Raw genomic sequence first — 25,286 nt, 5'->3', positions numbered from 1 at the left:
ACCTCAGAGTCGCTTCAAGACGGTTGTGTGGCAAAGGGGTCCTTGTTCTAGTGCTGTTGTAACTTGTGGCGTTGCAGCCCTAAGAGGTAAAAAAAGGGTAAAGGACCCCAGGACGGTGAAATCCAGTCAAAGGCGACTATGGGGCTGCAGTGCTCATCTCGCTTTTAGGTCGAGGGAGCTGGCGTTTGTCCACTGACAGCTTTCCGGGTCATGACTAAACCGCTTCTGACACAACGGAACACCGTGATGGAAGCCAGAGAGCATGGAAACACTATTTATCTTCCTGCCACAGGGGTACCTATTTATCTACTTGCACTGGCGTGCTTTCGAACTGCTAGGTTGGCAGGAGCTGGGAGAGAGCAATGGGAGCTCACCCTGTCGTGGGGATTCAAACTGCCAACCTTCCAATTGGCAAGCCCAAGAGGCTCAGTGCTTTAGACCACAGTGCCACCCGCGTCCCCTAAGAAGAGCTCTGCTGAATCAGGCCAATGACCCATCTAGTCCTGTTCTCACAGTGGCCAACCAGATGCCTGTAATGGGAAACCCTCGAGGAAGACCCAAGCACAAGAGCACTTTCCCTAGGGTTTAAAGTCCTTGTGTCTCCTTGCAGCTGGTAGCAGGGTCACTTAAATACCACAGATGGAGAATGAGAGAAAAGCAATCCTGATAACAATTTACTGAGCAGAGAGCAGTGTATGATCTGAGGATAAAGGAACAGGGAGGTTTCTTCTTACTTACGTCAGGCCTTGTACATAGCATTCCAAAGATCCTGAAAGAAGGAAGACCAGGGACACTGTTGGGTGTACATGTGTTACACTCTTAACATAGCCTTGCTTGTAGGAGCTCCAGGTAATGTAACGTCTTGCCCCCTCTGTATTCAGCAGGTTCTCCAGGCCCCAGAGAGAGGCTGAGGACCACCATACCTGGACGGGATGGTATGTACTCAAGCCACTTACAATATTTCAAGGGAAAAAGAAAACATACAAATACATTAAAAGCAGCATTAAAAATAAATTATGAAAGACACTTCTGTTTTTTAAAAAGCAAACAAACTACATCGAAGCATCCCACCCATGCAGAAAGGCCATAGATGGCTAAAAAAAAAGAATGTTTTTGCCTGGGACCAAAAGATACGTAACTAGTGTCAGGCGAGTCTCCCTGGGGAGAGTGTTGCACAAGTTGGGGGGAACCACTTCTGGAAAAGGCCCATTTTCATTTTGAGGAGGGGCCGCTTGAAGAAGCGTCTTGGATGACCATTGATAAAAAGAGACTGTGAATTTCTGTGTGAAATTTTCATTTTACATTCATATTTTCTTTTCCTGCTGTAATCAGACATCTTCAAGCATTTCCCTTTACTTTCGCTTTCTCTTTTTTGTTTTTAAATAATTTTTATTGATTTTAACATATAAATTATAAAATGTACCACAAAACTTATCACTTATACAATCTTTTTAGACTTCCATCAGCGCCTCTGATGATCCACCATTTTAACCACTTCTTATGCATTTCTTAACTTTGTATTGCCTTTACATCTCTTAGATCACCCTTCCCCTTCTCCATTTTTGCAATACTTCCAATAATACTCCTCACAAAACTTCTTACAAACCGACAAATGTCGTCTGATCTTCACAAATTTACTTTCGCTTTCTCAAGGACTGAAATTCTCGCTGCAACACACCATTCGCCGTGAATCTCAGTCTCAACACATCCCTTTTTAGCTATGGCCGCTCCATATATCTGAAGCACACAACTTCCCAGCAAGAGAATCCTGGGAACTGTAGTTTCTCCCCACCACAGAGCTACAATTCCCAGCACCCTTAACAAACTACAGTTCCCGAGCTTCTTTGGAGGAAGCTGTGTGCTTTCATTGTATGTTGTGATCTTGGGAATGCGCATCTTCCTCGACTGTTACCCCCTTCCCTTTCCAAACCTTTTGTTTCAGGGAGGCTGGCCTCGCAGGGACCCCCAGGCCCTGTGGGCCCCAAAGGAGACATTGGCATCCGCGGCCCGTCAGGCGTACCTGGAGTCAAAGGCCCTGCTGGACCGCAAGGTAAGCCCCCGCTGCTCCTCAGGTGCAACTCTACCTTCTCCTTGCATGGAGGCAGCCCCAGATTCAATCCTCTGCATTTCCAGCTAAAAACAACTTACCGTATTTTTCGCTCTATAAGACGCACTTCCCCCCTCCTAAAAAGGAAGGGGAAATGTGTGTGCGTCTTATGGAGTTAATGCAGGCTCCATGGCTTCAGCGAAAGCAACCCGAAGCCTCCAGAGCACAGTGGGAGGATTTGGGCGGCTATCCCTGAAGCTAGGAGAGCAAAAGGGGTCGGTGCACACTGATCCATCTTGCTCTCCTGGCTTCGCTTCGCTGGAGAGGCGCTGCGCAGCTTTCCCTCTCTGCGCAGCGCCCCTTCAGCGAAGCGGGAGCAGAAATGGAAGGGGCTCCGCTTCTCCTGCTGCTCCGCTGAAGGGGCCTTTGCACAGAGAGGGAGAGAATATTTTTTTTCTTGTTCTCCCCCTCTAAAACTAGGTGCGTCTTATGGTCGGGTGCATCATATAGAGCGAAAAATGCAGTGGCTAGCAGCCTTGGGGGAGACCCCCCTCCCAAGTCTCCGGGACCTTTTTCTGCTGCCTTTAAATGAATCATTTTGATATATAGTAAACGACGTTTCCGTGGACTGCTCTGGTTTGCCAGAAGCAGCTTAGTCATGCTGGCCACATGACCTGGAAGCTGTACGCCGGCTCCCTTGGCCAACAAAGCGAGTTGAGTGCCGCAACCCCAGAGTCGGTCACGACTGGACCTAATGGTCAGGGTCCCTTTACCTTTAATGATTTGTTTAATCATATTCTTGAAGAAAGAAGAAACCTTTCTGATGTTGTTGCAAGTTGCTTTACGCTTGCCTTGCCTTGCAAAGAAACGGCAAGACTAGACCAGGGGCTCCCAGTTAGCTAATACTTTTGAAAATGTTGATATCTTTACACTAGTTTTTGTTATGTAAATGGTGGCACACAAACCCTGGGGTCCACAGACCATCAATTACCGTATTTTTCGCTCTATAGGACTTTTTCCCCCTCCAAAAATTGAGGGGAAATGTGTGTGCGTCCTATGGAGCGAATGCAGGCTCCTTGGCTTCAGTGATAGCAACGCTAAGCCGCCGAAGCGCAGAGGGAGCACTCCCTCCGTGTTCCAAAGGCTTCGCTTTGCTTTCGCTGAAGCCTAGAGAGCAAGAGGGGTCGGTGCGCACCAACCCCTCTGGCTCTTCAGGCTTTAGGGATAGCCGCGCGCAGCCCCTCTGGCAGGGAGAGGCTGCACATGGCTATGGCTTCTTTAGCCCCGCACAGCTTCTCCTGGGAGGGAGAGGTTGCGTGGGGCTAAAGAGGAAGCCAAAACAGCCATCAGGATCCATCCCACTGGCTGCCTTGGCTTGTAACATAGCCGCGCGCAACCCATCCGGCAGGGAGAGGTTGTGCGCATCCTGTACGCTGCTCTTTGGGGCGGGGGGGGGGGGGAAATAAGATTATTTTTCTTGATTTCACCCCCTAAAAACTGGGTGCGCCCTATGGTCCAGTGCGCCCTATGGAGCGAAAAATACGGTATACATTATTACATTTATATACTGAATTCTCCCTCCAAGGAGCTCAAGTTGGCCTACATGATTCTCCCCCTCCTCATCTAATCCTCACAACAACCCTGCAAAGTAGGCTAGGCTAGGCGACAGTTACTGGCCCAAGGTCACACCCCATGGTGAGCTTCACGTGCCTCAGTGGGGTTGTGAACCCTGGTCTGTCCCACATTGTACTCTCATGCTCTACCCACTGCACCACACTGCCTCTCACTCCAGTGACGTGGTGGTGTGTGCCATGGGCTCCTTTGCAGGACAAATGTTTGTACGTGTGCCCTCTTACTCTCTCCCGGTCTAAAACCTCTTTTTGGGGGGAGGGGGACACGAGAGTGAAGCGTGTCTCCCATGTTAAATCGGAAGTTTGCCTCCATGATCAGAAATCTGAGGAAAACACAGTCATTGCAGGATAGCTTGAAGTCTCTCGTAGTGGTTTTTTTTTTGGGGGGGGGGGGGAATTTGCTGGGGTGGAAGCACCCTCCCCGGGCAAGCAAGGCTGGGGATCTGAGCTCACGTGGAGCTGTGGTCGTACTTGGCCGACTCTCTGGGTCTGCTTAATGTTTATTGGGTTTGGAAAGCTTCCCAGAGAAAGCTGCCTCTGGCCGTTTGGAGTTAAAACATTAACCAGCCAGCCCAACCCCACACAGACCCCATTCACCACCCTCTTTCCCCCACCCCACTCCTAGGCCTAGCTTTCCTCTCTTGTAAATCCCACTTCTTTGTTCTGGACCTCCCTGAGCTAATTTTTTTTTGGGGGGGGGGAGCAGGGAGTGAGTGGGAAGGGGTTGCCTTTGCCAAATCTGATCTCCCCCTTCGCTTCCTCCTCTCCTGTCTCTGCACGCTCCCGGTCTTCAGCTGCAAGCCGCTTGGAGCCAAAAACCTGCCTCTGAACCCCTTAGCGATGGGATGGGGGGAGCCTGTGGCACCACAGATATTGTCAAACTCCAGCTCCCATCGTCTGGACGTGCTTGGTGGCGCGGAGAAGAACTGGAGTTTCACCTGAAGGGCCACAGGTTCCCCATTTGCTCCTTATAATGTTGTAAATAAAAATATGCCCTTTTCCCTTATGGGGTATCCAAGAGCCCTTATAGAGTCCTTACATAGGTTCCCTATTGGTGGGAGAAAATAACAGACGCCAACCAGAGAATATTGAGAAGCAAAGCAGCTAGTAAGCCTGATCTTTATTGATCTGTTGCAACAGGGTACTCCCCTCACACGCAGGAGAGGAAGAGGACCCCCAAAATTGCTGTGCAAGGGCTTATAAAGACTTTTGAAATTCCCATTCTCTAGATCAGGACCACCCCCAGAAACATTATGCATACATCACAGAAGGGGTGTAACCTAAGACCACCCCTCCGATACATCCCACCTACACCAGAAATTTAAATGTTGTTTTTCTCCTTGTCACAGTTTATCTCCTGTCTGGCAAGTTACTTGATTGGATTGCCTGGGGTGCTTGGCCATTCTTTTGTAGTGTTAAAATACTTATTTCCTGGGCCAGGTCACACCTTATTCAAACAGACATATCTTGTGAGGGAAGAGACAATGGGGAGGCTTTTCCAGTTTAACCTTGCAGAGAAAAGGATTTGGTCAGTTTAGGAATCAAAATGGTTCCAGGTTGGTCTTCCTGTGTTGATCTATGTATGTGCAGTTATGAACATTGCCATATATCTAATACCATAAAATTCCTATCACAATAACAAGAAGATCACCTCCAATCAGGAGACAGGAGTGGTGCCACCTTTTTTCAGATGCCAGCTATGTATTTGGTTCCCATGGCAACATATTGTCCAAGCTTACATGGCAAGCAGGAGTTCTCAATAAAGCTGGCTAAGGCCTATTGACTTAGCGAAAGGAACTAGGTTGACAATTTATTTATTTCTTTAATAACTTTATTTAGAATTCAACAATAACAAAGGGAAAAAACCACAGTAACTACTACATCAGTTCATTACAATTAACCAATTTTAACAATATATAAATAGTAATAGAAAATTTACACAACATCACTTTTAACTTGCTGAAGTTTACATATTACCCATTTATATCTTTATCTCTTTCTTAACAAATCAAAAAGAAAAAGACCAAGAAAGGAGGCACAAAAAAGCAAAGCAAAGAGGAAGAAGAAGGGGGGGGAGAGAGGGGGTAAAGGAAAAAAGAAAAAAAGAAAAACAAAACAAACACATTTGACTTCCGATTAGACTCATTGTATTATTATTTCTACTATTTTTTCACACACAGTTCCAGATTATTGTATTTCTTTCTTTGTTTTCGTCAGATATCCAAAAACATTATATTTGTTGTTTTACAAGGATCATTCTATTTCTGCCAGGAGGTATTTGTTACTAGGTTGACAGTTTTAGCAGCCGCCCTCTTCTGCAGACCCCAGTCTTACAGCTACAGAATCCCAGGGTTGCAGCAGATCCCCAGAGGACATCCATGCCAACCCCAATCCTCATTAACAACATAACGATGACGTGGAGTTTGCCACATGAAGCAGAGCCTTCTCAGTGGTGGCACCCTGGATTTATCATCATCATAATTGATAACGATAGATGTGGTGATAAGTGAAATCAAGCAGGCCGAATTGTGTCCAGTTGCTGATTCAGGAGTAGCAACACAAGAGGCGAAACCTGTTTTCATTTTTAAATGCAAGCTGAGGTTTTCCAGAAGCCAGATTTGGTGCTGCCCTCGTGGTCGTACACAGTTCTGACAACCACGCAAATCCCTGCTTGTACGGCTCACATTCTGCTGTTCCTCATGCTCAGCATGAGAGCCAGTGTGGCATAATAGTGTCGGACTCTAATAATAATAATAATAATAATAATAATAATAATAATAATAATAATTTATTATTTGTACCCCTCCCATCTGGCTGGGTTTCCCCAGCCACTCTGGGCGGCTTCCAACAAAGATGAAAAATACACTAAAATGTCACATATTAAAAACTGAACAGGGCTGCCTTCAGATGTCTTCTGAATGTCAGGTAGTTGTTTATCGCTTTGACATCTGATGGGAGGGCGTTCCACAGGGCGGGCGCCACTACCGAGAAGGCCCTCTGCCTGGTTCTCTGTAACTTGGCCTCTCGCAGTGAGGGAACCGACAGAAGGCCCTCGGAGCTGGACCTCAGTGTCCGGGCAGAACGATGGAGGTGGAGATGCTCCTTCAGATATACTGGACCGAGGCCGTTTAGGGCTTTAAAGGTCAGCACCAACACTTTGAATTGTGCTCGGAAACGAATCTGTGAGAGACCAGGGTTCGAATCCCCGCTCTGCTCTGAAACTCACTGGGTGGTGTGACCTGGGACAGCCCACCGTCTCCCAGCCTGACCTACCTCACAGGGTTGTTGTTGTGAGAACGAAATGGGAAGAATGGGGAACCATGTGCACCGCCCTTGGGCTCCTTGACAGAAAAAAGTAGCGTCTAAATGTGATAAATAACTTTAAATGTGGCATCCTTAGCTTTTGCCCACAGGTGCTGGAAGAAACCCAGCTTTCCTGACTCAGCTCTCAGTGCTCACCATTGTGCTGTTTTGTTTTGCTTTGTTTTCCCCTCCCACCATTTCATCCAGGGCCTCCGGGGCCTCCTGGTCCCCCTGGGCGGGACGGCGCAAGAGGATTCCCCGGGGAGAAGGGCCTCCCTGGACCCCCGGGACCACCAGGTCCACCAGCCCCTGGGGGACCAAAGATATCGCCCATTCCGGATCAAAGTGAGTAACCTCCCAGGCAAGGGAAGTGTCTTGGCCACAGGGGTAGGGAACCTCACTGAGAGCCGGATACGGCCCTCCCGGCCTCACTATCTGGCCCTTGGAACTCTCCTCAGGCCACGCCCCCTTGGCAGCCCTGCTTCTCACCCTCTCTAGAGTGCTTTGCCCTGAGTGGAATGTCTCCTTGAACTCAGATCTTACTTCCCTGGATGAAGGACCAAGAGGGTTGTGGCAGCGTAGAAGCTTGCCTACTGTACAAAGGTTAATTTTTTTACATTCGTTGCCCCGCCCACTTTTGCCTCTGGCCCCGCCCACCACTGGCGTGTGGCCCTTGAGAGGTTGCCTGGAAGGGAATGCGGCCTTCGAGCTGAGAAAGGTCCCCTGCATTAGCTGCTCATTTCCTGGTCTGTTTTTGTGAGGTGAAAGATGCTTAAATCTCTTGGTCCGGGATGGTTTTGCCCATTCGCTCTCCCCTTGATCTGTCTACTGTAGTCTCCTGTTCGAACTGCTGTTTTATTTTACGGCAGCCTTGGCCACACTGGCACCATCCAGATGTTTGGGACTATATCTCCCATTAGCCCCAGCTAAATCTGTGTTTAGAAAATGCCTTTGGGGCTCTTCAGTTCCAAGAAATATCTCTGCCAAAATGCAGATACGGATAAAAGACGGAGGATTTGGGATCCCAGACTTAGAATTGTATCACTAAGCATATTTACTGCCAGGTACACAATTCTGGAGACCCATAACTGAAAACAACTGTCCAAATTGGGCTACTTTGGAATATTCCTATGTAGCACCTTTAGAAAGATGGGCAGCACTTGGGTTCTTAATACATTAATGCTCACGATGCTATTGAAACAATAACATCAGTGCGAACAATGTGACACCACATGTCCCAAAAAATATAAATTTGACCTTTTCTCCCACGACAAAATGACTTTGTGGGGAAACCCGTCTTTAAAAATCAGGAAAGAAATGGTCGTATGGAAGAGGTGGATGAGTTTCGGTATACAGTGGTACCTTGGTTTAAGCACAGCTTAGTTTAGGAACAACTAAACACTCAAACTCAGAAGTAGGTGTTTTGGTTTGTGAACTTTGCCTTGGAATAAGAACATGTTCCGCTTCCTGTTAAGTGTGTTCCATTTGTAAATTGAGTCCCCTGCTGCTATGGGAAAGCACGCCTCGGTTTAAGAACACTTTGGTTTAAGAAAAGACTTCCGGAACAGATTACCGTAAGTTCGTAAACCAAGGTACCACTGTATAGACCAGCTGATAAACGAAGAGGATGAATTTTATACATATTCCATCTTAAGAGTCAAATACAGATTACCTACAAATGCTCAATGGCAATATCTCCAGATAAAACACTTGCTAACCACCATCTATGGACCAGCAGCTTTTACAGCCTCAGGGACCCCCAGAGATATTGAAGCAGTTGATTAGTTCTTACGCAACAACAACAAAAAACGGCCATCAGCATATATAAATCTTTGTTACTAGCTAACCAATTTGATATACAGGTACTAACGGAGGATTGGAATAAAGAATTAAGAGACCACATCTGGAGGGTGCCAATTTACCAAGGCTGTTTCATGGGGGGTGGTTTGACTGCCTATTATAATGACAGATGTTTTATATTTTGAGGGATTTTAAAACTGCGCGAACTGCTCAGAGGCTCATTTTGGTAATAGCCGGTATAGAAATCAATACTTTGAATAACCAGCCTGGTTTCCAAAGGAGAGACATCCATTCCCTGATCTTTCTCTGCTTGTGTGATTTCAGGGGACCCACTTCTGTCAAACACCTTCATTGAAACGGGGGTCACTGGGCCAGCTGGGCCACCTGGCCTTCCAGGACCCATGGGTAAGTCTCTTTTTGGCCCTGTATCTTCACCCAGGGATGGGGGAATGACGGCAGCAGCTCTGTGGGGTTTCAGGTGGCATTGTCTGCCAGCCCTACCTGGAAACTCCTTTGGGGATTGAACCTGGGACTTTATTTTTATTTTTTAAATAAAATTTTTTTAGATTTTACATTTCCCCCCAGTCATATTACAACATATCAAATAGAAACAATACATTCCCCAAAATTCCTCCTCCCTGCCGGCTTTCCTCAACTTCCTCTTCTGGTTTTGAACATATTGTCTTCCCCTGCTTGCTACATTATATCACATCTAAATTTTCTATATTAATTGTTATTATCTCTTATCATTTTAACATCACCTTTCTAGTTTTTTGTACTTATTTTTGTTGCTTGTAGGTGTTTACTCAAACCCTGCTAGTGAGTCTGTTTCTTTACATTGTTTCTGTAGATACAACATAAATGGTTCCCAATCTTTTAAAAAATCTCTATTGTCTTTATCTCTGACTCTTTCTGTTAGTTTCGCCATCCCATCAGTTTTTGAAGCCATTCTTCTTTAGTTGGCATTTCTTCGCTTTTCCATCTTTAGGCTAGTAATATCCTAGCCGCCGTCGTAGCATACATAAAGAGTTTCTTCTTTTCTCTTGGCAGTTCTTGACCTGTAATGCCAAGCTACAGGTTTTTAAATAAAAGTTAGTTTGAACATTTTCAAACCTGGGACTTTAGATGCTCTGAGTTATGGCCCTTCCTACAGAAACAGCAAAATGTGAAGCTTCCTTAGGCAGACAAACAGGCAGACCATTGTTCCATCTACTGTATTTTTCGCTCTATAGGATGCGCCCGACCATAGGACGCACCTAGTTTTAGAGGGGGAGAACAAGGGGAAAAAAATCTCCCCCTCTCTGCTCAGCACCCCTTCAGCGAAGTGGCAGGAGAAACGGAGCCCCTTCCATTTCTCCTCCCGCTTGGCTAAAGGGGTGCTGCGCAGCTCTCCCTCTCTGCTGAAGCCAGGAGAGTCTTGCTCTCCTGGCTTCAGCGAAAGGAACCTGAAGCCTGCGGAACGCAGCAGGAACTCGCACTGCGCTCTGAAGGCTTCAGGCGGCTATCCCTGAAGCCTGGAGAGCGAGAGGGGTCGGTGCGCACTGACCCCTCTCACTCTCCAAGCTTCAGCGAAAGCAACACGAAGCCTCCGGAGCGTGGAGGGAGCGCTTCCTCTGTGCTTCGGAGGCTTTGCGTTGCTATCGCTGAAGCCAAGGAGCCTGCATTCGCTCCATAGGAAGCACACACATTTCCCCTTAATTTTTGGAGGGGAAAAGGTGCGTCCTATAGAGCGAAAAATACGGTAACAATATTGTCCACATGGACCGGCAGCAACTCTCCAGGGTCTCAGGCAGAGGACATTCCCAGCTGTACCTGGGGAGATGCCATCAGGGGCTGAATCTGGGACCTTCTGCCTGCAAGGCGGATAGATGCCCTACCTCCACGTTCGGCCCTTCTCCAAAGGGAGTCTAGGAAGAGACAGGAGAACCACAGGAGATATTCCAGATGGTGACGCCATGCAGATACCTGTCAAAAGCCGGGTCCGCGAAATGTGGCCATTCCACCCTGATCACTTGAAGTGCCCCTCCCCATAGTATCTGACTGCTGAAATGAAATTTGTGGCTTGCCGATGATCCGGAGACCATGTGAGCGAAGTTGACTCAATCTGCCCTCTGAATGTTTTGGACTCCCACCCAGCCGCAGCCGGTCTTTGCAGACCTGCCATTCCCAACCAGCACAACAGCTTTCTCGTGCTTCTTTCAGCCTTTTCTGTGAGTGTCCTGGTAGGAAACAATACAACCTGTTGCCATCCATGACTGATGGGTCAAACGACTTTAGGAAGGATTTGATAGCTGGCGTTCTATTGGCCTCTGGTGGCAGGTTTGATTATTGCACTTTCCGTTCTAGGAAAGTGGTTGGAAGTGTTTTCTGACCGTGGTAGGAATTGTTTTCCTCCGCCTAGACTAGAGCACGAGTCTGCTAGGCCCAGCTGGGAAAGGGAGTCACACAGTATTGTTGTAAACAAAAATTGCCCTTTTCCCTTATGGGGTATCGAAGAGCCCATATAGAGTCCTTACGTAGGTTCCCTATTGGTAGGAGAAAATAACAGAGGCCAACCAGAGAATACTGAGAAGCAAAGCAGCTAGTAAGCTTGATCTTTATTGATCTGTTGCAACAGGGTGCTCCCCTCACTCGCAGGAGAGAGGAGGGACCCAGAAAAATGGCGCGCAAGGCCTTATAAAGACTTTTGAAATTGCCACCCTGTAGATCAAGACCACCCCCAGAAACATCATACATACATCACGGAAGGGGTGTAACCTAAGACCACCCCTCAGACCTATATCACAGAAAAGGCGGTCTAAACAGAAATTTGAATGTTTTTCTCCTGTCCTTGTTTATCTCCTGTCTGGCAGGTTACTTGATTAGATTTCCTGGGGAGCCTGGCTAGTCTTTTGTAATGATAAATACTGGGCCAGGCCACAGGCTCACACCCTATTCATATCTTAAATATGCCCTTAAGACAGGATTTGTGAGGAAAGAGACAATGGGGAGGTTTCCCACTTTGACCTTGCAGAGAAAACATTTGCTCAGTTTAGGAATCAAAATGGCTTCAGGTCGGTCTTCCTGTGCTGATCTATGTACATGCGGTTATGAACATTACCATATATCTAAGACCTCAAAATTCCTATCACAGTATTAAGTGGGAGTTGCAACAGATCAGGGCCAAATCCTGCCCCCCTGGGGGGTGGGAAGCAACAGCCACAACAAAACTCAGTGTAGGGTGGGAAGGTGGTAGTTACAGCTGCAGGCTTGTGGGTGCTGCTGGTTGAATGAACTTTGGAAAATGAGGTCTGGGGGGCTTTTGCCCCTTCCCCCAGCTTCTCCCTTCTCAAAGCAGCAAAAATTAGTTGCTGACCAGGGGTGTGAAACCTCTTTCTCCCTGTAGGTCCTCCAGGGCCAGCTGGAACCCCAGGTCAGCCGGGACGTGATGTAAGTAGCCTTAATCTTGACCGGAGGAGGTAAGGGTTTCTGGGAGGGGCAGCACTGCAGAAACAGTCCAATTGCATTTTGAGCTCATGATTTGAATAGGAGGTGGTGTTTTTCCAGGGCCTGGAACCTCCCAGTATTTTGGGACTAAACTGTAGGTAACACTTAGCTGCCACCGTATTTGGGGTGGGGAGAGATCCCTTGCAACCGACTTGGAATAATTTTTATTAAAGATTTTCTTGAATTGCAAAAGAACTGTCCCTTGCAACTGAGATCCATTGTTGTATTATTATTATTATTATTATTATTATTATTATTATTAATCACGTCTTATGCACATCGGCACATCGTGTTATGTTGCTGTTTATTTGTACGCCTTTCATTCAAACAGGCTCCTGGAAACAGATATATGCAAACAGATATATGCAAATAACGATAAAGCAAATAACAGATGCAAACAGATATATGCAAATAACGATAATGCAAATAACAATAGTGCAAATGCAACACAACTAAAACCAAACTAAATCTTAACCTTTCTTTTTTTTATTGGGACTTTACTTTTATTCAAGTTTAACATAAACTAAAACAGTTGAATGAGCAGGCTCAAAAAACAGCCATTCAAGAATTTTGAAAACATCTATAAATTTTGGCGAGTTTATAGAGTTTATATAGAACTGGCAAAAGTAACTTCAGTTATAAGATATCAATCAAATCAAAAGTTAAGAATGGAGTGGAAGTATTTCAAAGATTATATGTCAAAATATTGTTCTAAAAATGACATGCTAACAGGCTTAGAACAAAAAATGCAAGCAATAACAAAAGCAATAAAAGAAAGAAGGAAAAATCAGAATTTAACAAAAATAATTTATTATAGAACGCAAGGGAAGAAAGGTAGAAAGAAATATAAAGAAGTTGAATTGCTGTGGAGGGAAGTAGATGGTAGGGGGTGGGTTTTATAATTAAGTGTATAATTATGCAGCTGTTGTAATTTAGATACTATATTTTTGTGAGGGAATCATTGGGAATTTTGGTTATTATGTATATATGTTAAGTTTCAATAAAGATCTTGGGGGGGGGAGAATTTTGAAAACATCTGTATGGGAGGGGAAATCTTAACCTTTCAAAAGTGTTAGAATGCATTCGTTATCACTGTGGGTTTATTTCCCACACTTGAGAGCAAGAAAGAGCAATAATAAACAGGAGTCCCTCTCCTTTTAAGGGTCCCAGTCCAGCAATTTCTGGGAGGCCTCAGCCCTGGCAGAGAAGGCCCTGGGAGCATCTTCAGTGAAAGGATATTGGATGCTTGGGAATTAGCCTCAAAGTGGGGGTGTACAAGTCTAGTTGTCGGTTGTGTGGTTGTTATTTTTGCCGCAGAGGGTAGAAAATACAAGGAGGAGGGCAGTCTGGCATGGGGCAAAACGCCAACCCTACTGCACAGTTGAAACGTATGCGGGGTTGGGGAGAACTTGTTTGAAGCTGCAACGGTTCTTTCTTTCAGGGGAGCCCCGGAACCCCAGGCGCTGACGGAGCAGCTGGTACCCCTGGAGAGAGAGGAGAGAGAGTGAGTACCCCCCTCCAGCATCACGGGCTCTCAGACTTACATCCACATTTCATAGCATCAGAGAATTGTGTGGTTGGATACATGCACGAATTACAGCTAAGAATCAGCTTCCAGCTTGGTCGATCTCCTTAAACTGCGGTGCCCTTAACTAGACCAATCAAACTGGTTTGATTTGCAGCCGCCAGCTAGGAATTCCTCTCCACAAGATATAGAGCTGTTATTACCCCTGCTGACGTCTGCACATCAAGCAGTTTTCAAAAGCGTATCCACAGTGGCTGGCTGGAAGATGGCAACCCTCCATCTGCCAGAACAGGAAACCCAGTGGAGCGCTCAGAGCTCTTAAAGCACTGTGGGGCTGGAGGAACTACCCCTGCGGGATTTCTCCCTGAGCCAGAGCCATATAAAGAAGCAGGTGCCTCCCTCCAGGTCAGGGTCGGGCATAGGGGTGGGCTCTCGTCTTCATATACTTGCCTGGAGGACCTGGGTTCAAATCCTGCCCGCTTGCTTTAGCACTGTGGGGACCCATTGGCCCTCCGTGTGTTGCTGATCTACAACTCCTTCCAGCCCCAGCAAGGGGTTGATGGGAGTTGGAGTTTAGCAAATTCTGGAAGGCCAGAAGTTCCCTGCATTTGCTTTAACCAGGGCCTTCTCGGTGGTAGCGCCTGCCCTGTGGAACGCCCTCCCCTCAGATGTCAAGGAAATAAACAACTATATGACTTTCAGAAGAGATCTGAAGGCAGCCCTGTTTAGGGAAGTTTTAAATATTTGATGTTTTATTCTGTTTTTAATCTGTTGGGAGCAGCCCAGAGTGGCTGGGGAAACCCAGCCGGATGGGCATGGTGTAAAGTTGTTGTTGTTGTATGGTGTAAAGTTGTTGTTGTTGTTGTTGTTGTTTGTTATTAGCAGAGGATGAAGACCAAAAAGGGGTTTTAGGCAGGTCCCTGGAGGGTTGGTTTGGCAGGAGAACCGAAGTATATAGCCATGAACTGCATTTTCAGGGGGTTGGACTAGATGACTCTTGGGGTCCCTCTCAGCTCTACAGTTCTATGATTCTGTGACTCAGGTTTTCTTTTTTCTACTTCTTCGTCTCTCCTGTAGGGACCGCAAGGATATCCTGGCCGCCAAGGTCTCGATGGAGAACGCGTAAGTGTGGCACAGCAGAGGAGGAGAGAATACCCTGCTAGGGTGGGTGCGAGAAATTTGGGTGGCTAGTGGCAAACTCCAGCAGCCAGGGAAGTTCTGCACATTCTGAGAAATGTCTCTTACACTACATGAGAACTTCCTCGGTCACCATTCTCCATGGGACTTTCATTCATTCGCTTGTTCATTCATTTACCCAGCTCTTCAGTTCCCAGGCTGGTGTACAAATCAATAAAAAAAGCACAGTTCTCATAATCTTTTATACGTCTCCCAAACTTTAAAAATCACTTTCGTTATAATATGATTTCGAAAACTTTGATGTACCCTTGCCTTTTCGTACCACAAGCATGCATGCCAGCCAAATCTATTGTCATATCCTTCCAAATCTAATAGATCTGTATTTTTTAGTTTTATCCATTCCCAGATCCAGCAAATACAGGAGGCTTCAAAATATAATTTCAAGTCTGGCAGAGGGAGGCCTCCTCTAGGTACTGGATTCTTAACATTACACAGTTATTATAATGGCCTGTCTCCATGCCCAAGACAGCATCCATAATCTGCCTTTCCCAGGGTGGGCCAAGCCTACCCCCTCTCCCTGCACTACCCTTACCCTTGGAAAGAAAAAAGCTTTGGTTTTCCCTGACACCCGTATGAAGCTTTTTATTGTATTACATACGTCTTACATCATAGGTCACTAATGCGAGTTCTGTGAGCTCATAAGCCTCTATGGAGCCCTTCCAATTCTCACTAAAATTTGGTTTTTGCCTGAGGTTGCAAATTCTTTATGCTGGGTTGGTTACTAATTTCCAACCACTTCCAGCTTATGGAAACCTTTCTCCATCTCTAATCATGACAATGAGATGTTGCGATTCTCAAATGCTCCCAGAATTATCTTAATAAATCCATCTTACTAGGTTCCCCGTGTGCTTTTCCAAAATGTTGCATGTAAGATTCTCCCTGCTGTTACAGTATGTGGCTCTTGAATTCGATACTTCGGCGTTCTATGCTGTTTTACACAATTCAGCAAGGGGGCAAGTGCCATAGCTGGAGCATCTATCTGCCTTGCATGCAGAAGGCTCAATTCCCAGCAGCTCCAGGTAGGTCTGGCAGTGTCCCCATGTGATTGCTGCTGCCAGTCAGTGCGGGCAAAACTGTGCTAGATGGACCACTGGCCTTACACTCTGTGTAAGGCAGCTTCCTAGGTTCCAACAACAGCAGAAGAGGGTCTAATGCAATTTCCTATTTGAAGATTTCTTTTGCAATAACCACAGACCGCCCCAAACCTTTGTTTTCTCATGCCTTTTCTCCTTCCGCTTCAGGGTGAGCCGGGGCCCAAAGGTGAACCAGGCGAGAAAGGCACCTGGGTAAGCTTGTGGGGTGGGGGTGGGGACCGTCCTTTTATCTCCTCTTCCCCCACCCCAGATACTTTCTAACTCAACCAAGGGACACTGAGTCTTGGGAACCAGCTGGCCCTGCAAAAATCTGCCCCGATTCCCAGCTCTCTGCCCCTATTGTACCCTCATCAACAGAAGCCCATTTCCACTACTCAGACGTGAGCCAAGCTGGCAGGCTTCTAGGGGCGTGCAAGAGATATAAGGGGTACTGAAATGAAGGCGCTTTCTTATCGAGATCTCCCAGGGTATGCAAAACAGCCAAGAGCCTCGCGGCGCCTTGAAAGCAGCTTCCCCACCAGCACCCACTGATTTTGGATCGCAATTCCCATCAGCCCCACCCAGCACAACCTTTCTCCCATCAACCCCAGCAGCACAAGACTGAGGCTGATGGGAGTTGAAGTCCAGAACCATCTGCAGGGAGGCCACATTGGGGAAGGAAGGCTACCCTAAAGGTGTATTGTGTGGCACCAGCCATCGTGAACCAAAATCTGCTTCACCAGACATTTTATTTCTCAGAGCTCAGTGCGTATTCTGCATGAACAGAACATTTTTGTTGTTGTTCACCAAAATGATCAAAGTTCTTTGCCAAGAAAAACCACATGTGATGATCTATATCGACTGTGTAAGTCTTTTGTGTCCACATTTTTGTGGGCTTTTAAGCCTATTTCCACAGCTTTAACTAGAAACTTGGTTTTTTGTTTTAAAAAAGAAAGCTTCCCATCTTGGAGATGCTGAATTCTTCCTTTGCATGGTACAGTGGGAGCAATAAGCACAGCTTTCTTGCCGCTGGCCAACGCAATCTGAAACCAGCACCGGTCTGCCTTTCTCCTCCCATAGGCAAGAGAACGGGAACACTCAGGCACGATCCCAACTAGGATTGCCAACTCTTCAACCAGCTGCTGCAGCTCTGCCTTTTAGGAGCAGCTTGGTGTGCAGATGTTGGCAACCGATTGTGGCTCCATCCTGCGAAAAGTGTTGTGGGCTGATTTCTGCAGATTGGAGGGTTTTTGAAAGAACAGAGTGGGTGGGTCCATATTTTCTTCTTCCTCATTCCCAGTCTCCCCCCTTGCAAAGTCTCCAGGAGCTTTTTAGTATTGTGCTCTGTTTCATTGCTGCCCCTTGAAATAACATCTGTTCCAGTCATCAAAACATCACCCATCCCATCCATTTAAAGCAGTATCATATCACTATTAACAGTCCTGGCTTGCCCCCAAAGAATTTTGTGAGCTGTGGTTTGTTACGGGTGCTGAGGGTTTCTTAGGACCACCCCCCAAATTCCCCATTCCCAAAGCTACAATTGCCAGAGTGGCTAAGCAATCACAGAGTTGTAGAGTTGGAAGACCTCAAAAGGTTCACTAGTCCTACCTTATGCAGTGCAGGAATCGCACCTAAAATAATAATAATAATAATAATAATAATAATAATACTAAATTTTATTTATATCCCGCCCTCCCCAGCCGAAGCCGGGCTCAGGGCAGCTAACAACAATTAAATAATCAAACAGTCAAATAATCCAACATTCTAAAAACATTCCATTATAAAAATTAATTAAAATCAAATTAATGGCAACCGTTAAGCAAAATTCTGTGCAGGTTGCCAGAGGAGGGAGTCAGGCTGGGCCCTGACCAAAGGCCTGGTGGAACAACTCTGTCTTGCAGGCCTTGCAGAAAGATGTCAGGTCCTGCAGGGCCCTAGTCTCTTGTGACAGAGCGTTCCACCAGATTGGAGCCACAGCCGAGAAAGCCCTGGCTCTAGTTGAACCCCTAGGAACCCTTGTTCCCAGACAATTCTGGGAATTGTAGCTCTGTGGGGGAGAATAGAGGGTCTCCTCTTGACTCTCTGCATTTTAAAGGCGAACCTACCTTGATTTGCATTTTTCAAAACAAGACATGAAAACTTTCACATATCCAAATTTTGCAATGCGAAATTTTCTTCCTGGAGAGTGAGCCCAAATGAACGCTAAAGAACTGGGGGGTGGGAATTGGTTTGGTTTGGTTTGCATATATCTGGGGTAAGTGTCCAGAAAAATGCATATATTTGTGGAGGAAAGCATAAAAAAAAAAGCCTAAGTATTACTACTGTTATTAAATTTGCCATACCCCTCCATGCCGAAAGAGTCTTCTGAGAAATTCGTCAGGGAGAATTGCATGTAAAACTCTGCGTGTGTAAGGAAAGAAAGGAGTGTAAGACTCTGTGCGTTAGGTGAAAACGAGTCTCAGATTGCTGTGGGCTTAAAAATTAAATTGCAGAATGACAGGGAAAGTGAACTTCAGTTTGAGGAAACACGAAATGGAGAGAATTTGCCCATTCCTCATGAAAGTAGCCAGGCTCCGATCTGGGATCGTGTTGCGAGCTCAGCCAGGCCAGAAGCAAAGACCATAAAAAGAAGCACAGATAACAGTTGTGGAGGCACCTTGGGCTCTCTGTATGTTGTTGCTGGACTACAACTCCAATCAGCCTTGGCAAACGTGGCTAACGGCCAGGGATGGTGATGATGGGAATTGTAGTTTAGCAACATCTGGAAGGCTCAAAGTTCTCCATCTCCTGACTCAAAGTCTAGAGATGGGGGGAAGTATCTGGGAATCCTTGTCTAAGGGCTCTCTGCCTGCCTGCCTGTCTCTTTCCCTGGCTGCCACCCCCCCTGAACCCCCCTCACCCCACTCTGCCCAGGGCCTTGGTGTGCTGGTGCCAGAACTCCTGTGTTCTGTCTGTTCCTCTGAGGCACGGAATTGGGACCTTTTTCTGCCCTAGGGGACCACATACTAGTGGTGGGCGTGGCCAGAGGCGGGGCAACACATGTAAATTCCACCTTTGTACAATAGGCCAGTTTCTTCCCTCTGGCAAGCCAGAGACTGGTCAGATTTCAAGGGTACATTTCCAGCCAGGCAGAAACAACTGAGATTCCCCACCCTTGCTCTGGGAGGATGGCAGATCTTAGCCCTCTGCTGTGTTTGTTGTTACATGTGGTGCAAAGGGGGGGGGGGGAGTCCGCTTTGCATTACCTCTGCCACTGGCCAGGGCTGATGGAAATTGTAGTCCAAAAGATCTGGAGGGCACCAGTTTGGGGAAATCTGAGTTAAAGAGACGCCCTCCCCTTAACGGGGAAGACTTGGGAAGGACTGTTGCTCACTGGTAGAGCATCTGGTTCAGTCTCCACCTGTGGATGGGAAAGACCACCTGTCTAAAAAAAGCAACCCCAAAGAGTTGCTGCTGGTCAGTGCAGACCGGGCTTCCCAACCCCCCAACTTCATGGACCCCTTTCGTGAGCTTAGGAAGTCGTCACCAACCCCCCACCCAACATGAATGAGATAAAGTCAAGAAAAATCGATCTGTAACAAACATTTATTAATCCCCATTGCTAGGAATCACAAACAAAAGGATGAGTATTATTGCATTGCAGAATCGTCTTATTAGATGCAAAGGTTCCTCACTGGCACTCTGTACATGCTCGTGCCCTTGATTTCTTGAGACTCCTAATTCCCACTACAGTCGTACCTTGGTTTTCGAACAGCTTAGTTCTCAAACGTTTTGGATTCCGAACGCCACAACCCCGGAAGTGACTGTTCTGGTCTGCAAACTATTTTTGGAAGCAGAACATCCAACTGGTCTTCCACGGCTTCCTGCAGCCAATCAGAAGCCTCAATTTGGTTTCCGAACATTTTGGAAATCGAACGGACTTCTGGAACAGATTCTGGTTGACTTCCAAGGTACGACTGTATAGGCCACAAGTGCCTTTTCTGTGCCTTTTCAGCCCCGGCACAGGCCCACCAAACTCCAGGGAGGAGGTCAGTATTGACCACTTTGAGAACCCCCTCTGCAGACAGCGCTGAGTGAGATGGACGGATGCTCTGACTCGCCAGCAAGCAGCTTCTACCGTGCCTTTGCTTGTAACTGGAAAGATGTTCCTGCTTTTAGCTTCAGCTGTCTCGCTCGCCCCAACTTGGGACGTTGCTTTCCCAGCTCTGACTGGGATAGTTTCCCCTCCTTCCTGGTGGAAGTGAGAGGGACTGTTCTCCCCTCGCTCTGTGTTTTTGGCCCCATTCGGCCCCATACATTTAAATCAGTGTCATTACCTTTCACACAGTCGCGGCTTCCCCCAAAGGATTCTGGGAGCTGTAGTTAGTTAAGGATGCTGAGACCCCTCTCTCCCTCCTAGAGCTGCAGTCCTCAGAGTGGTTTAACAGTCATTGCTCTTTCCCAGAGAGCTCTGGGGACTGAGCGGGAATAGGGGGTCTCCCCTAACACTGCTTAGCCGCTGTAACAAACTACAGCTCCCAGAATCCTTTGGGGGAAGCCCTGACTGTTCCGAGTGGCATCAAAGCACTTTAAAAGGGATGGTGGGAATGTGGCCTCAGGGATATAGCTCTGGGAATCTGGTTACTGCACCTGTCTCTCTCTCCACCTCCATGCCACCCTCGAGGTCGCTGCATTTGGGACCGCCCCCTGCTACTAACCTCCCATGCATGTGCTTCTGCTGTGCCTACACACCTGACCTCCTGAGCAAGGAGGGAAAACTCATGTCTTCTCGACACCAAGCCCAGGCGGCCGTATCTGGGGCTCTGTGCCACTGTGGTTCTTCTGTTCATTTTCTTTGCTTTGGTTTGGCATCCTTCCTGCGGGAGCTTCTGGTTGGACCCAGCAGCCTGCTTCTCTATAACCCAGCTTTCTGCATTTGCAAAAGCAGAACAGAAGGTCTCCCGTGACTTTATCTATTTTGCATTTAAAGCCCACCTTTCTCCTCCAAGCAGCTACATGGCCCTCCCCCTCCTCATTCAACAACAACCCTGCGAGGTAGGTTAGGCTGAGAAGGAGGGACTGGCCGAGGCGAGCTTCACTGATTTGATCTCTCTCAAGTCCTATTCCGACACTAACCACTGCGCAGCGCTGCCTGTCAGTGGGTTAACCCTCCGCTTGCTGGAGCTTCTGGATCTGTTGGGGAGTCCACCAGCGCTGCTTCCTGGGGGTTACGTCTCCCCAAGGCATTTGCCGGCCTGCAACGATGCAGAAGGTGGCACCCAAGTACCACTGTTGCCAAGACAGCATCCTCTGCTGCACCTGAGGGCAGCTGGCTAGCTTAGCGGGCAGAGGGCGGGCACCTGGAGTGAGGGCAGGGAATCTTGGGTGCCAACACAGCCCTGGCTCAGGAAGATTTCTGATGGTGTAATGCAGGGGTGAGAAACTTTTCTCCAGCCTGAAAACCACATTCCCTTTTGCGGGGGGGGGGGGATGCTTGGGGTGGGCAGGGTCACAGACAAAAGCAGCAATTAGGCAGCTGGTCCAGCGTGCGAGGTGAAGCTGCCCCAATTTCAGGACAAAACACACTTTCCCTCTGATTATATCTTTTTCTCCCTGCGAGCTGCGCCAGCTGAATGATACTGTTTGCTCAAACTCCTTAAAGGACTGCACATGCATGATAGATACTTGATAGATGCTCTGTTTGCATTTGTGCCCCTTGGGTGGGTGGGTGTGTTGTTGTCATTTCTGATGGCTGAAACAAATGCGGACGGGAGGGAGGGTTAGGCATGCCAAGCCTCAGCTCACCCCCCCCCCGCCTCCCTCTCCTTTTTGCACGTATTTGTGCGCATGCACACACACACACCCCCGCACGTGCGTCCCCTTCACGGCCGTGTCTGTCTCTCTTTCGTCCGCAGGGGGAGGGTTTGCACCAGCTGCGAGAGGCTTTGAAGATTTTAGCTGAGAGGGTTTTAATCTTGGAAACAATGATTGGGCTGCATGGTGAGTAGAGACAGACAGGAGGACAAAATTCCCCCGCAGCCCCTCCCCCAGGCCAGGAGGGGTCAGGAAAAAGGGGGCCACCATGGGGGAGACCCCGCCCAGGTCTGTATGGTGATCTGCTTAGGGCGGTTTGCCCTGTTCTTGCAGCCTTTTGCAAAATCTAGGGGTTCAATTGCGCCCTTGGCTGGCTACTGGGCTGACTCTCTGGGTCCTGTGGGGAGCAGGCCTGGCACAATGTGTTGAGGGCAGTTCAGCCATGGCACAGTCTCCATGGCAAGGTCCATGGTGACATCAGGAAGTGGTTGCACAGGGTCTGCTGGCAGAAGCAGATCCCCCCCCAAAAAAAACCCCCAATTTTTGTTGTTTTTGTTGGCATTTGTCTGTCTCAAGAGACAATGGAGTGCACCTTCAGAGGTAAACCCAAACCTCTGCGTTAGCAGCACCTAAGTGACCTCGGGGCGCAAGCCTGGGGAGTGTGTAGGGAGGTCCTAGGCTGCCCAAATGGCTAGACCCCCCTCTTGGCCTCGCTGATGTGGTCAAAGGAAAACAGAGCAAGATGTTTGGTACCACCTTGGCTGCAGCAATTGCCAGGAGTAGTTATGCAAGGCACCCTCCATCCGTCTTAGGGACTCCATTCTGGATCTGTGTAGGGTTTACTCCATAGCCTTTTCTTCTCCCAAAGATATCCCCCAAGGCAGCAGAGGTTTAGGACCAGAGTTACCCTTCTCCTAAATGGGATACCTTCCCAGGTAGACAAACCTCATCGCCCCCTCACTTGCCTCTACAGCGCATACAGAAACTGTCTTCTGCGCCATTGAGTTAGGGACTTCTAAACCAACTGTCCTTCAAAACATTACAGTGGTACCTTGGTTCTCAAACTCAATCCATTCCGGAAGTCCGCTTGACTTCCGAAATGTTCGAAAACCAGGGTGCAGCTTCTGATTGGTGCAGGTGCCCCGGAAACAATAGCCAACAGTTGCATCGGACGTTTGGCTTCCGAAAATCATAACACTTACTTCTAGGTTTTCATTTGAGAACCAAGGTGTTTGAGTACCAAGATGCCACTGTACTACTTTTTGTCGTATGTTGAACTTTTACTAGTCACTATGGTAAAAAAAGTTAAAGGACCCCTGGACGGTTAAGTCCAGTCAAAGGTGGCTATGGGGTTGTGGCGCTCATCTCGCTTTCAGGCTGAGGGAGCCGGCGTTTGTCCGCAGACAGCTTTCCTGGTCATGTGGCCAGCAGGACTAAATTGCTTCTGGTGCAACAGAACACAGTGACCGAAGCCAGAGTGCACGGAAATGCTAGTCTACTAGTTTACTAGTCACTTGCTATATAGAGAGGCTCTAAGCAACTTAACAAAACTTGTAGAGTGTCATGGATTTCAAAACACATGCAGAGAAAGATTTCTCAGTCCGGTGTTAGTTTTATTTGTGCTCGTACAATCAGTGGTCATGGGAGAGGAATAGAGAAGGAACTCTCCAAACAGGGGATCCTTATAGAAAAATGTACTCTTACAGCATCGGGCTCAGATAAAACATAGACAAATTGCCCTCCTTCCTTGTACGGGGATGAACTTTTCTGCTTCTGAGCATGGCTACCAGACAGATAGATAGAGATGGACTGCAGATCTTAGGAAGACCAGGTCTTCTTACGCTTATCACTCAGCTGAACTTGGTTCAAGGCAGAGAGAGGAGGCCTTTGGGGAACACATTGGGGTGGGACATATTTTCTCCTCAAAAGCATAGCATAAAATCAGGGGGGAGATACAATAAAAAACAATTCAAAGAATATTGCTAACCAAAAGCGATTTTCCAATCAAAGCACTCAGACAAGGCAGGTGGGGAATCAGGACCAGGGTGGGGCGGGTGTTTGTAGGATGGGGTATTGGAGTGGACACAGATGAACCCAGTCTGGGCCAGACTTGGAGCGAGCCTCTGCTCAAGGCCACACAAACGACCCAAAGAAAGGAGAATATGCAGTGTCCCGAAGTTAACACCTGAGGCAGACAATCCCATAAGCACCACCCTCCTTTTCCTGGCAGCAGAAATACAGTACAGTGGTACCTCTGGATGCGAACGGGATCCATTCCGGAGCCCCGTTCACATCCAGAAGGAAACACAACCCGCGTCCGTGGCTCGCGATTTGCCGCTTCCACACATGCGTGTGATGTCATTTTGAGCACATGCGCGAGCGGCGAAACCCAGGAGTAATGCGCTCTGTTACTTCTGGGTCGCCGCAGCGCTCAACCTGAAAATACTTATCCTGAAGCTACTTCAACCCGAGGTATGACTGTACAGAGAACGACCATATTGCTCACAACCAAGGACTGTTGATGTGGTGGAATCTAGTGGAATTAGACACACACACAAGGCAGATTTTCTGTCAAAAAATGCCCACCTCTCCGAATTTCCTACTGCAGAGTAGCATCTTTTATTCTTGTTGTTTGACCGAGAATCGAGGCTGTGAGATCCAAGTCTGTTTTTCCTGACCTGGTCCCCTCCCCAGATGTTTTGGACTACAACTCCCATCAGCCCCAGCTGGGGTGGAGGAAGAAATACGATTCCGTCTGCATTTCAAAGCAAGCCTACCTAGTTTGCAGTGTCCACACCAATGTGTGAACCCAAACACAGACATCCTGTGAAATTTGCACTCCCCTGAATTTTGCGGTGCAGTTCTGCTGCTGAGTGATGCGTTCAAAAACATATTAGAGTGCATATAAACCATGACATTAGTGAAAACAGTTCTGCTATGGTGTATGGACTAAATGCTGTCCTCGTGAAAAGACTATACAAAGCTGCATTATATTGGGGGGAATTGCTTTGCAAAAAACCACAACAATCAAACAGAGCAGTCAAAGCAGTTTGATTTCCCCGGGTCTCCTATGTAGTCTTGTATTGAACTGCGAAATTTTCAAAGTGTGGGCAGAGGGCTTCAGTTGCTACTACTGAGCATGTGCAGTAGTTTGAGCATTCTCAGTGTGGGGAAACGGAGGTGGTGGGCTTCTGGTGGCTACACCTCCAATAAGGTAGGAGCTTAGTGCCCTCTGGTGGCGGCAGCAGGAGAGAACAGCCACTTGCGCTCCCTTTCAACGGAGAGCGTAACTTTCTGAGCAATCCTAGGCTCATTTACTCAGAAGTAATTGCCACCCAGTTCAGCTGAGTTTACTCACAGGCAAATGTGTATAAGACTGCAACTGAAATGCTAATAACAACCCTGGATCAGTATAGCTGTTATTTTAATGC

The 25,286-nt window shown here is 47.5% G+C and overlaps 1 protein-coding gene across 6 annotated transcripts in view; it reads left to right on the top strand.

Moving 5' to 3' along the window:
• Nucleotides 1–25,286, top strand: part of EMID1 (EMI domain containing 1) — a 66,590-nt gene that overhangs the window by 37,285 nt on the left and 4,019 nt on the right. For 2 of the 6 annotated variants that reach the window (XR_014505979.1, XM_083417814.1), the window contains exons 7-15: nucleotides 882–935; nucleotides 1,943–2,050; nucleotides 7,189–7,326; nucleotides 9,106–9,186; nucleotides 12,167–12,210; nucleotides 13,709–13,771; nucleotides 14,870–14,914; nucleotides 16,231–16,275; nucleotides 21,957–22,041. Coding sequence is in view for 5 of the 6 variants with exons in the window: in XM_083417814.1 (XP_083273940.1) it covers nucleotides 882–935; nucleotides 1,943–2,050; nucleotides 7,189–7,326; nucleotides 9,106–9,186; nucleotides 12,167–12,210; nucleotides 13,709–13,771; nucleotides 14,870–14,914; nucleotides 16,231–16,275; nucleotides 21,957–22,041 (663 nt within the window). In the remaining variant the exon portion in view is untranslated. The remainder of the gene's footprint in view (nucleotides 1–881; nucleotides 936–1,942; nucleotides 2,051–7,188; nucleotides 7,327–9,105; nucleotides 9,187–12,166; nucleotides 12,211–13,708; nucleotides 13,772–14,869; nucleotides 14,915–16,230; nucleotides 16,276–21,956; nucleotides 22,042–25,286) is intronic. The other 4 variants (XM_083417816.1, XM_083417812.1, XM_083417815.1 and 1 more) reach the window with 3 other exon arrangements.

Source organism: Podarcis tiliguerta, assembly GCF_965153285.1.
Source record: "Podarcis tiliguerta genome assembly, chromosome: 16".
NCBI classification, from domain to species: domain Eukaryota; kingdom Metazoa; phylum Chordata; class Lepidosauria; order Squamata; family Lacertidae; genus Podarcis; species Podarcis tiliguerta.
This window is presented reverse-complemented; position numbering and strand designations above follow the sequence as displayed.